Source organism: Schistocerca piceifrons, chromosome 10 (assembly GCF_021461385.2).
Source record: "Schistocerca piceifrons isolate TAMUIC-IGC-003096 chromosome 10, iqSchPice1.1, whole genome shotgun sequence".
Classification (NCBI taxonomy): Eukaryota; Metazoa; Arthropoda; class Insecta; order Orthoptera; family Acrididae; genus Schistocerca; species Schistocerca piceifrons.
The window spans coordinates 135,874,916-135,887,513 of record NC_060147.1 but is presented as its reverse complement, the minus strand read 5'-3'; the positions used below and the strand labels follow the sequence as shown (position 1 = coordinate 135,887,513).

At 41.7% G+C, this 12,598-nt stretch overlaps 1 protein-coding gene across 1 annotated transcript in view; it reads left to right on the top strand.

Annotated features, from left to right (window-relative positions):
• Window positions 1-12,598, top strand: part of LOC124718772 — a 243,763-nt gene that overhangs the window by 207,067 nt on the left and 24,098 nt on the right. The window contains 3 exon segments of the mRNA XM_047244384.1: window positions 3,086-3,226; window positions 4,302-4,586; window positions 7,232-7,463. Of these exon segments, the coding sequence (XP_047100340.1) occupies window positions 3,086-3,226; window positions 4,302-4,586; window positions 7,232-7,463 (658 nt within the window).

Sequence of the window (12,598 nt, the reverse complement as noted above, 5' to 3'; positions counted from 1 at the left end):
TACTGTATGATTACATGATGATGGCGTCCTCTTGGGTAAAATATTCCGGAGGTAAAATAGTCCCCCATTCGGATCTCCGGGCGGGGACTACTCAAGAGGATGTCGTTATCAGGAGAAAGAAAACTGGCGTTCTACGGATCGGAGCGTGGAATGTCAGATCCCTTAATCGGGCAGGTAGGTTAGAAAATTTAAAAAGGGAAATGGATAGGTTGAAGTTAGATATAGTGGGAATTAGTGAAGTTCGGTGGCAGGAGGAACAAGACTTCTGGTCAGGTGACTACAGGGTTATAAACACAAAATCAAATAGGGGTAATGCAGGAGTAGGTTTAATAATGAATAGGAAAATAGGAATGCGGGTAAGCTACTACAAACAGCATAGTGAACGCATTATTGTGGCCAAGATAGATACGAAGCCCACGCCTACTACAGTAGTACAAGTTTATATGCCAACTAGCTCTGCAGATGACGAAGAAATTGAAGAAATGTATGATGAAATAAAAGAAATTATTCAGATTGTGAAGGGAGACGAAAATTTAATAGTCATGGGTGACTGGAATTCGAGTGTAGGAAAAGGGAGAGAAGGAAACATAGTAGGTGAATATGGATTGGGGGACAGAAATGAAAGAGGAAGCCGCCTGGTCGAATTTTGCACAGAGCACAACATAATCATAACTAACACTTGGTTTAAGAATCATGAAAGAAGGTTGTATACATGGAAGAACCCTGGAGATACTAAAAGGTATCAGATAGATTATATAATGGTAAGACAGAGATTTAGGAACCAGGTTTTAAATTGTAAGACATTTCCAGGGGCAGATGTGGACTCTGACCACAATCTATTGGTTATGACCTGTAGATTAAAACTGAAGAAACTGCAAAAAGGTGGGAATTTAAGGAGATGGGACCTGGATAAACTAAAAGAACCAGAGGTTGTACAGAGATTCAGGGAGAGCATAAGGGAGCAATTGACAGGAATGGGGGAAATAAATACAGTAGAAGAAGAATGGGTAGCTTTGAGGGATGAAGTAGTGAAGGCAGCAGAGGATCAAGTAGGTAAAAAGACGAGGGCTAGTAGAAATCCTTGGGTAACAGAAGAAATATTGAATTTAATTGATGAAAGGAGAAAATATAAAAATGCAGTAAGTGAAACAGGCAAAAAGGAATACAAACGTCTCAAAAATGAGATCGACAGGAAGTGCAAAATGGCTAAGCAGGGATGGCTAGAGGACAAATGTAAGGATGTAGAGGCCTATCTCACTAGGGGTAAGATAGATACCGCCTACAGGAAAATTAAAGAGACCTTTGGAGATAAGAGAACGACTTGTATGAATATCAAGAGCTCAGATGGAAACCCAGTTCTAAGCAAAGAAGGGAAAGCAGAAAGGTGGAAGGAGTATATAGAGGGTCTATACAAGGGCGATGTACTTGAGGACAATGTTATAGAAAGGGGGGAGGATGTAGATAAAGATGAAATGGGAGATAAGATACTGCGTGAAGAGTTTGACAGAGCACTGAAAGACCTGAGTCGAAACAAGGCTCCCGGAGTAGACAATATTCCATTGGAACTACTGACGGCTGTGGGAGAGCCAGTCCTGACAAAACTCTACCATCTGGTGAGCAAGATGTATGAAACAGGCGAAATACCCTCAGACTTCAAGAAGAATATAATAATTCCAATCCCAAAGAAAGCAGGTGTTGACAGATGTGAAAATTACCGAACTATCAGCTTAATAAGTCACAGCTGCAAAATACTAACACGAATTCTTTACAGACGAATGGAAAAACTAGTAGAAGCCAACCTCGGGGAAGATCAGTTTGGATTCCGTAGAAACACTGGAACACGTGAGGCAATACTGACCTTACGACTTATCTTAGAAGAAAGATTAAGGAAAGGCAAACCTACGTTTCTAGCATTTGTAGACTTAGAGAAAGCTTTTGACAATGTTGACTGGAATACTCTCTTTCAAATTCTAAAGGTGGCAGGGGTAAAATACAGGGAGCGAAAGGCTATTTACAATTTGTACAGAAACCAGATGGCAGTTATAAGAGTCGAGGGACATGAAAGGGAAGCAGTGGTTGGGAAGGGAGTAAGACAGGGTTGTAGCCTCTCCCCGATGTTGTTCAATCTGTATATTGAGCAAGCAGTAAAGGAAACAAAAGAAAAATTCGGAGTAGGTATTAAAATTCATGGAGAAGAAATAAAAACTTTGAGGTTCGCCGATGACATTGTAATTCTGTCAGAGACAGCAAAGGACTTGGAAGAGCAGTTGAATGGAATGGACAGTGTCTTGAAAGGAGGATATAAGATGAACATCAACAAAAGCAAAACAAGGATAATGGAATGTAGTCTAATTAATTCGGGTGATGCTGAGGGAATTAGATTAGGAAATGAGGCACTTAAAGTAGTAAAGGAGTTTTGCTATTTGGGGAGCAAAATAACTGATGATGGTCGAAGTAGAGAGGATATAAAATGTAGGCTGGCAATGGCAAGGAAAGCGTTTCTGAAGAAGAGAAATTTGTTAACATCCAGTATAGATTTAAGTGTCAGGAAGTCATTTCTGAAAGTATTCGTATGGAGTGTAGCCATGTATGGAAGTGAAACATGGACGATAAATAGTTTGGACAAGAAGAGAATTGAAGCTTTCGAAATGTGGTGCTACAGAAGAATGCTGAAGATTAGATGGGTAGATCACATAACTAATGAGGAAGTATTGAATAGGATTGGGGAGAAGAGAAGTTTGTGGCACAACTTGACCAGAAGAAGGGATCGGTTGGTAGGACATGTTCTGAGGCATCAAGGGATCACCAATTTAGTATTGGAGGGCAGCGTGGAGGGTAAAAATCGTAGAGGGAGACCAAGAGATGAATACACTAAGCAGATTCAGAAGGATGTAGGTTGCAGTAGGTACTGGGAGATGAAAAAGCTTGCACAGGATAGAGTAGCATGGAGAGCTGCATCAAACCAGTCTCAGGACTGAAGACCACAACAACAACAACATTATGTGGTTATGTAAATGTAGAGCAAAACAATTAGGTCCCAAATTGTCAAACACTTTTGGATGCCCTGATAAGTTGATATTTCCAGGCATGGGAGAACAGCACCCAGCGCCCTCGCTCCTGTGTAGACACAGCGGCTGCCCCAAATGGCCTCACATCTCTCACGGACCTGGCTTCAACTGTTCGCAAGAGGTGGTCGGGAATCCAGCTGGGCTCGAGGCTCTTCCAGGTACGTGTGATAGAAACTTTTCCTCGTATCAGTTTGAACGGAAAGTACTGTTACAGGTTCTAAAGTTCAGCTTTTCACCTGACCCCTCTACATACCTTTGAAACCCAGCAGCAGTTCTGCTGTGCTGCCCTGGGACTAGTAGTTTGCTGGAGAGTATAGTTTCTTTACAGTATTGGGACAGTTATTTAGATGAAGCAATATTTTTGTGCTCTCAGTGAAACATACGCTGTGTTTGTTGTGCGAGATAACTTGAAATTACATTTTTGTGCTGAGTGTAAACATTCTGACAGTGCATTTAGGCATTGAATAGAAAGAACTTGTCAACAGCCTACATTAGAATCATCGTTGCCTCAGATGTAGAGCCCCAACAGCATAATATAAAACGCTTCCAAATGATACGTATTGCTATTTCTGTTGTCTTCAGTCAAAAGACTGTGTTGGTGCAGTTCTCCACATTAATCTGTCCTGTGTGAGCCTCATACCTCTGCGTAAGTACTGCAGCTTTACACCCATTTCAGCCAGCTTACTGTATTCGAGCCTTGGTCTTCCTGTGCAATTTTTGCCCCACCGCACTTCCATCCATTACCAAATTGACGTGTCTTCAATATCTCGGGATGTGTCCTACTGACTGATCACTTCCTATAGTGAAATTGTACTGTCGAGATCCGTCCCTCCAAATTTAATTCAGTACCTCCTTATTAGTTATTAAAAGTACCCATCTAATCTTCAGCAGTTTTCTGTAGTACTACATTTCAAAAGTTTCTCGTCTCTTCTTCTGCCATTCAGTTTATAGTTGTTTGCTGAGTATGAATGTAGATGTAGATGAATATTTGTACAGTATAGATTTAGAATTTTAGTTAGGCCAGCAGCTAAAAACTCCATCCCCTAAAGACTACAGGCCCTGTAGTGACAATTTTGATCTGTACCTGTGTTGTACCGATGATTTTCACTTTTGTCTGTCAGCTATTGTTTCTTTGAAAAGACTTGTATCAAAAATGCCTCAGAAGCTCCTTTTCCTTTTTTCTCCATAGTTTGAAAATCATTTATCACATGCGTCTAACACTACATCACACAGGCCTTCGACCGGTTGGGAGCAGAAGACGACTCGGACCCCGACGCAGATACGGACGATGTAGAGGTGGACGAAAATGTGGCCCGACCGGAGCCGGATAGCTTGGAGCCGCAGGAGAAGCAGCCACCGACGACGCGGGGACAGAAGGCGACGGCTGACGCGCGGCCGGCGACCACGGCGGCAGAGCGCGGGGCAGTTGGGCAGCCAGCGGGCTCTTCGCCGCAACCGGCTGCCGCCGGGGGCAAGTTCCGCCGGCTGCAGATGAAGTGGGAGCTGCTTAGTAACAAGGTACCCCAGCCTGGCTGCAATTTCGCTGTTGGGTCAGTTATTGGTGATGTCGTATCTGTGTATGAGGGATACTGAGAAACTAACCTCCGATTGGATGCTAAAAGTAAACAAAAGCTTGTAGTTTCCCAATACGTGTATGATTGGTAAAAGAGAATTTAATGTTGTGTATGTCGGATCTCTTGTTTCATTGTCGTCGTGTAAGCAGCAAGCGATTGAAACGGACGGCACTTTTCCGTCTCCCACCAGTTGAGATGTACATTCTGTTATTCACTTCCTGCGAGTGGGAGGAGACGGTGCCTCCGAGATTCTGTCAGTTGTGCTGTTGGGGTTATAAGGGATGGTTTTAAAAGTTATTGAGAGAGAGACATTAAGATGAGACTGATGAACTTGGTTAACATGTTGATGAAATTGTGTGCACACATCATCAGTTTACAATTTCCAAATTTTCTGAAGATGTGCTTGAGATTTGAGCAACAAGCCTCTTCATTGTTGTCACAGAATGGTTAGGTTACTAGAAGTTTTGTGTATGGTTAGTACCAAAGTGTTCAACCTGATCATCAGAAAAACAAAGTCTGGGTTTGGCCTTGACATTTCTTCAGATTTGACATGAAGAGGTTGAGGAATTTCTGAATATAATGGACACTGGGGTGGCACACATGCTCTAAGGAATAGTCCAAAGATTGAATGCGCACTTATTCTTCCAATGTCCCAGAAAAATTCAGTCAGGCACCACCAAACCTCAGAATGGCGGATACATTTTTTGGGATCACAAAGGAATTTTAATAACAAATGAATGATAATACTGTGACATCAGAGTTTCTTAAGACTGTCACAGTAAGCATATGAAGGTCAATATGAAACAAACATCAGTGTATGATTACAGAAGGAATCATTCTCCTTCATAACTTGAATCAAATAAAGAAAAGGCACTCCTTTTGGCTGGAAGATTCTTCAACATCTTCACTGCAATCCGGACCTGGCACCAACCGATCTTCATCTCTTTCAAAAGATAAGGGCCTGGCTGACTACTCGACCTTCACAACCAGCGATGCGCTCAATTATGCTGTCAACAATTGGCTGAAGCACCAGGCAGCACCATTCTTTGATGAAAGGATAAAGAAACTGGTGTAATGGTACGACAAATGGGTGACTGTCTGGAGAAGTACTGTCAACATGTAAACACAGATTGTACAATTGTTAATGTCACTGATTGCAACTGTTTCATAGCTGTGTTTTGCATTGATTCATGTACAGTTTGACATTGCTTTCGTTAACTGATGTCATTATTGCCTGTGCTAGTTGTTATACTTTTTTGAAAAGTAGCGCATCCAACACGATGAGTTGTGTGAAGCAGCTAAGTGATGAACAAAATAGCAAACAATCTATTGAACAAAAAATAATGTGCCATTCATACATTTACTTTTATTTTGGGTTTTCATACCTCAATCAATAACAATAGAACTCTTATTGGATCACTTTGTTTGTCTGTCCGACTGTTAGAAACCCTTTTTTTCTGTAATGGGTAGATGTATGCAGTTGAAGTCTGTCACTTCCTAAGATTTACAGTCTCGTGGCAGAGTAAAAAATTGAAGCTTCTAAGTCAGCGAAGTCCAAAGATAGGACTATTTGTCACATATTCTGATTCTCTCAAACTCGCTGATCAAAAACTTGTTTAAGAAGTAAGGTTTCACAGCACAGCCAAAGGAAAAAAAATCCAAAATTGTTAATTTTTAGTTATATCACACCGGGGGAGGGGAAGGGGGGAGGGGGAGTGACATCCATCTGCTGAGACCCATTTTTCTCGGGAATGAGTAGACATATTAAGTTGAAGGTTTCGGGCTCCTTTGCGGTATAATAAAGGTTAGCTTCTAAGTCAATGCAACCAAAACATACAGCTAGGTATGTTAGAATTTTTAGTATGAACTCTCTCATGAAAACATATAAGGCACTTCACGTTGACCTAGAATCATCAAAGTTGGCAAAAAACAAGGTTTCACTATACAGCCAAAGAAAATAAATCTGAAAATTGTTAATTTATAATCACAGCCACACAAAAATTTTATTGGCATGTGTTGTCAGACTTCAGTCTTGAAATTAAAACATTCTCAAAAGCCTCGGAATCACTGGGACCAATATCTTGCAAACATCAGTGTCGATAACCGGCAAAAATCATTGACTCTAGATTAAGTCTGTACGGAACCCTCAGTGAGCAAGTCCTATTCACACCTGGTCAATATTTTATGAATCATCCGTATCGGTTGGATTAGTTTTGTTGTTGTTGTTCCGAGATGGAATGGAATTAACCCGACCTTGTAAGTGTTGACTGAACAAGTGTTACACTAGTCATTTCTTTTGTGGAAGACTTACATTTTGTTAAGGTTCTCCCAATGAATATCAGCCTGGCATCTCCTTTTTCTCCAACTAGTTTTATTTGATCATTCCACGCAAGTTGTTCCAGATGGATATTTTACAGCAGTTACTGTTTCCATAGATTTGTCACTCCGTAATGTAATCTGCCTCTGCTTGCAGTCACTTGTGAAGAGTAACGTGTTCCTATTTTGAACGGTTCCTGAAATATTGGATGTTAACAGGCCAGTGGAACAGAGTAAGAGTGTTATTCACATGTTACTCCGGTGTTTTTACAGGAACCGTCTCTGTCCCCACAATCTGGGGGCAGCAGCAAAACCACCTCACCTTCGGAGAGCAGCCCGTCGTGCGTGTCTTCTAACCACAGCAGCAGCAGTGGGGGGCCGGCCGCCTCTCCTGGGGGGCGTGCCGGTGCGGGCAGTCGCATCCCGAGGCCCGTCGCCTCGCCCACCCGCCAGCAGCCGTCCGGCATCCCCGTGCTGTCGCCGGCCGCCGCCAGGGTGCCCAACGGTACGTCGCTCCTTATCGCACAAATATTTTCTCGTGCTCTTGCAGACTGCCTCGAGATTTAATAACTTTGTACATTGTGGTCTCCGTCACTGGTTACGGCAGGAAATTGCGACAGCTTGAAATTTATTTTCCAAAATAAACTGTCACAAATGCATTACAGGTTCTTTTGCTTTCTTTCTTTTCTTGAACATCAGGTTCAGTCACTGTATTTGAAAGTAGCTGTTCCATAAAGAAGATACATTGAGCCACGATTAAAAGACACTCACCTCAGGCCGGAGTGCGACGTCATGTGGGATGCGAGCAGCAGTAAGGGGGGGGGGGGGGGAGGATGGGGAAAGGGTAGTATTGTACAGGTAGGGAGAGAGATGAACACTGTCCGGTGGAGTGTGCGGGGACTAGACTCTACCGGGCATGGTGTCAGGGAGGTGGGGGGAAAAGGGACGTAAAAGGAGAGGAGCAGGGAAAGAACAGAGGGCTGCAAATAAACAGGGTGGGAAACTGAAATGGGGGAGGAGATGTTAGAACATAGAGGGTGGAAACTGTTGGGTGGAGGATGTGGGTACAATACGTTACCTTATTACCACAGGTCGAGGCAAGGACGATTACGGGAGCAGAGAATGTGTTTTAAGGATAACTCCCATCTGTGCAGTTCAGAAAAGCTGGCTGGAGGGAAGCGTCCAGATGGCTCGGGTAGTGAAGCAGCCATTGAAATCGAGTGTGTTACGTTGTGCCACAGGACGGTCTACTTTGCTCTCGACAACAGTTTGACGGTGTCTGTCCGTCCTGATAGCCGTACTAATATAAAAAGCTGTGCAGTAATTGCAGCAGAGCTGGTATATGACGTGACTGCTTTCACAGGTGGCCCAGCCCCCTATGGGATAGGATAAACCTGTGACAGGACTGGAATAGGAGGTGCTGGGTGGGTGGATTGGGCAGGTTTTGCACCTGGGTCTTCCACAGGGATATGATCCTTGTGGCAAGGGGTTGGAAGTAGGAGTGACATTGGGACGGGATAAGATGTCGTGGAGGTTGGGTGGGTGATGGAATACTACTTCAGGAGGGGTCGAAAGTATCTTCTGTAGGATGTCCCTCATTTCAGGGCACACATTTTTGCACCTAATAGTTTCTTTAAAAAATAAATATTTCATAGCAGCCGGCAAGGGTGTGCGAACGGAACTGGGTGTGTCGCACCTGACTGTCCGTCATAAATAAAACCCAATAACTTGAGAACAAAATGAGATACCCTTCTGCTCTCAAATTTAAATAAAATTTTGGCACCTTACCTACATTTCATTTGCTGGTATGTGTTAACTAAAGATAAACCGTACATATAGTTTGCACACTCTGTTTAAAATTTTGTGCAGTGTTTTACTTAATTTGATGCAGCACAGTATGTATGATGGATAATGAAAAGAAACAGTTCTTTATTGAGTAAAAATATCATTTACAAAATGCTCAAAAATCAGATTTTCTCACCTAATAGACAGAATGCCGTCTCTCTGCATGAGCACCAGAATTTGGCGACCAGAACAGCCGAAACGAGTCGGCCTCAGCACGGAAAGCAAAGAGTTCGTCTGTTGCCGTGAAAGGGTTAATCTGGCAGGAAATTTCAGGTTAGGGAGAAAGGAGCAGGCCCGTCAGACGGCAGGCTGCGTGTGATCCACCTGCAGAGAGCACGAGAGGAGACCGTTGTCTTTCGTCATCTCTGTTCTGTCTGTCCGACCTTCCCTGATCCTCCCTCCTTTCCTTCATGAGGAAAGAACAAACAGTTTTAAAAGCTGGGTATAATTTCCTCTGCTTTCTACAGTATATCTGTATTACGTAGATCATCTTGTTGTGTGTGGCAGAGGGTACTTTGTGTGCCTCTGTCACTTACCCATTTCCTGTTCTAGTTGCAAATGAACCACGGGAGGATCAATTGTTGGTAAGCCTCCTTGCAAGTTTGAGTGTCTCTGATTTTAGCTTTTTGGTCTCTCCAGGAGACATACGTAGGAGGAAGTGATATGTCTGTTGACTTTCTATAAATGTACAGTCTCGGAATTCTAAACAGTAAACTACAAAGTGATGACCTTGTAGTGTCACCCACTGAAGCTGCACGGTCATTCTGTGATGCTTTCACACTTAATAAATTAAGCTATGATGAAACATGATGCTCTACTTGGGATCTTCTCCATTTCCTGCATCAATTGTGCTCAATAAGTGTCCCGGACAGAGTGTGACATTAAATTAGCTGTCAAATGAGGGTTTTTCTGAGTTATCTGCTTCTGAGCTATTTTAGAGAACAAGTTTTTTTAAAGAAAGAATAGCTGACAGATGAAAGTGAAAATTTTGGACGAAACATAGTTCGAATCACAAGATGCCTGGCACTCACCTTTGGTATGATTAGTTTTATGTGGTCATTCCACTTTGAATTGTTCAGTACACATTCAGATATTTAATGGATGTGGCTGCTTCCAGTGATTGTGCAGCAATCGTGTAATCATACAGTTTCCACCTATTTATGCTCAGTATGCTACATTTGTTTATGTTGAGGGTCAACTCCCAATCATCACTCCTACAAAGGTCTTCTTTCATTGCAGCACAATATTCTAATGTTGCAGCTTTTCTGTGTACAACAGCATCATTTGTGAATAGCCTCGTGGGACTTCCACTTTTATCCACTACGTCATTTATAAGTAGTCTGAAAAGTAACATTCCTATAGCACATTCTCGGTGTACACTCAATTACTTTTACATGTGAAGATGTGTCTCTGTGTTCTATTTGATAGCACCTCTTTCAGTCTAATCACAAAACTGTGTGCTCGTATTTTGTTCATTAAATGACTGTGTGGAACATTATCAAATGGCTTACAGAAGTTGAGGAACATGGCTTTGATCTGGACACCAGTGTCTACTACCCTCTGGGACACACAGGCGAACAGAGTGAGCTGCATGTCAATCAATCATTGTTTGTGACATCCATTTTGATTCACACAGAGCAATTTTTCATTAACCAGAGGGCTCATAATAGGTAAACATAAAACGTGTTACAGACTTACGCAATGGATGGAGATCAGTGGTACGGGCCTGTAGTTGTGTGCGTATGTTTGATGGTCTTTCGTGAAAACAAGAATGATTGCTCATTTTTCGAGTTGCTAGAAACACTTGATCCACCTGGGGATGAATGATTAACTGCTGCTAAAAGATCAAGAAGTTATTTCACATAGTCTATATATAGTCATTTGGTTACCGTATTTACTCGAATCTAAGCCGCACTTTTTTTCCGGTTTTGGTAATCCAAAAAACCGCCTGCGGCTTAGAATCGAGTGCAAAGTAACCGGAAGTTCCGTAAAATGTTGGTAGGTCCGGAAGTTCTGTAAAATGTTGGTAGGTGCCGCCACAATTAACCTATGCCGTCGAATATATGTAGCGCTACAGAGGCATGCTTTGCAGGCACAAAGATAAATACTGGCGCCAAAACCTCTGCATCAGTAAATAAATTAAGATGGAAGCCGAGATTTTTTTCTCCGCTCCGAGTTTCGACCTCTGCATTTTCATACATTATCCAACGAAGTAGATACAAATGCCGTATTGTTCATCTTCGAATGTAGCAGCCTTTCAATGTACTATGAAAATCCGACTGGCAAGACTGTTTGGGATGTTTGTCAATATGGCCAACTCTACGTTCTGAATTTTTTCCTACTTGTGACAATACATGGTTGCTAAGAGGAACTTTTATGAATTGTGAATCACATGCAGTATTCTCTTCACCATCAGAATAATATGAATATAAACATTTCGCCATGTATTCTTTCGTGTTTGCTGCTATCTCATTTAAATCCTGTCTGCCTAATAAACTACGAAACTAGAGAGAGAAAACAGCAAACGCGGAAGAATATACGTATCATGCCATGTTTATATTCGTATTATTCTTACACCGAATAGTGATACAGTCAGAAATGAAGCACGACAACTGACTAGATTTTTAAATCTAAGATGAGTCTAATTTCTGTTCAGAATGTGATATACTAAAGAGGCGTTTTAATATATTTTGTATCGAATCTAAAATTTAAAAACCTCTCTCACACCGGCCTGATTTAGCTTCACTGATCAGGATAGTAAAAACATGCGTATATTAAGGGAATTTTCATTGACAAAGCAGGCTTATCACATTCACACAGTTCAATACTGTTCTATCCTGATTAAATTAAGCTTAACTTAAATTCCATAAGGCAGTGAAGCAATTTTGAAGTCTCGGTGCGACGAAAATTGTCAGTCGATCTCCTGGAAACATTTGTAATAATTATTAACTTTCGGTGATCACATGGGGAAGACCGGAGATCTGCTGGTAAGATCGTGTTAGCCTATTTATTTGAAGTAACTGGATATCTTGAGCATACAAAACGGCAGGTTCGTCCAGTGTAAATCAGACGTTCCCCACTGATCCCGTGCAACACAGCGTAGTAAGCAATAATAATAATCCGTTAAATAATACGCGAACACACTTACTTTAGTTTAGTTCATGTATTAAATTCCTTCTCATACAGAATCTCATCAAGATGGCGACTAGCTCAACAATACATACATATACATCCTTCTTTCACGACTAATCGGCAAGAAGTCCTCTATTCTTTTTCCTAAGAGAAAACATAGATAGCAGAGAAGCTACTCCATGGAGTAAATGGACGCTCCAAGGAATAATTAGGCTTGAAACTACTTTGCCTTGATAATCGGTAAGATAAGAAGAGATATTTCGAGATATGTACTGAGTTATACGATTTATAAAATTTCTGTAAATATCGCGGAGAGACCGCTGCAAGAGACATTACAGCATCTGCAAAGATTTTCAAACGAAGAAAAATTTTGCTAAACTCTCCTTCACAACATCTTCTATCACACGCAGTCTATTATTTGGTTCTTGTTGATTATTATCAAAGAAAGCAGCAGTGTAAGTAACAACAAATAAGTCTCTTGCCATTGTTTCGCTAATGAGACGATTCCTCTTTTTTTATTTTTTTATTATTATTATTTTAATTGGAAGCGGCGGTAGCACGCACAAAAGCAAGATGTGCTGCGAGCGGCGACAGGTCATAAGCACTCATTATCAAAATGCGACAAACAATGCATGACACAGTACAATAATGCATTTTCAGCTT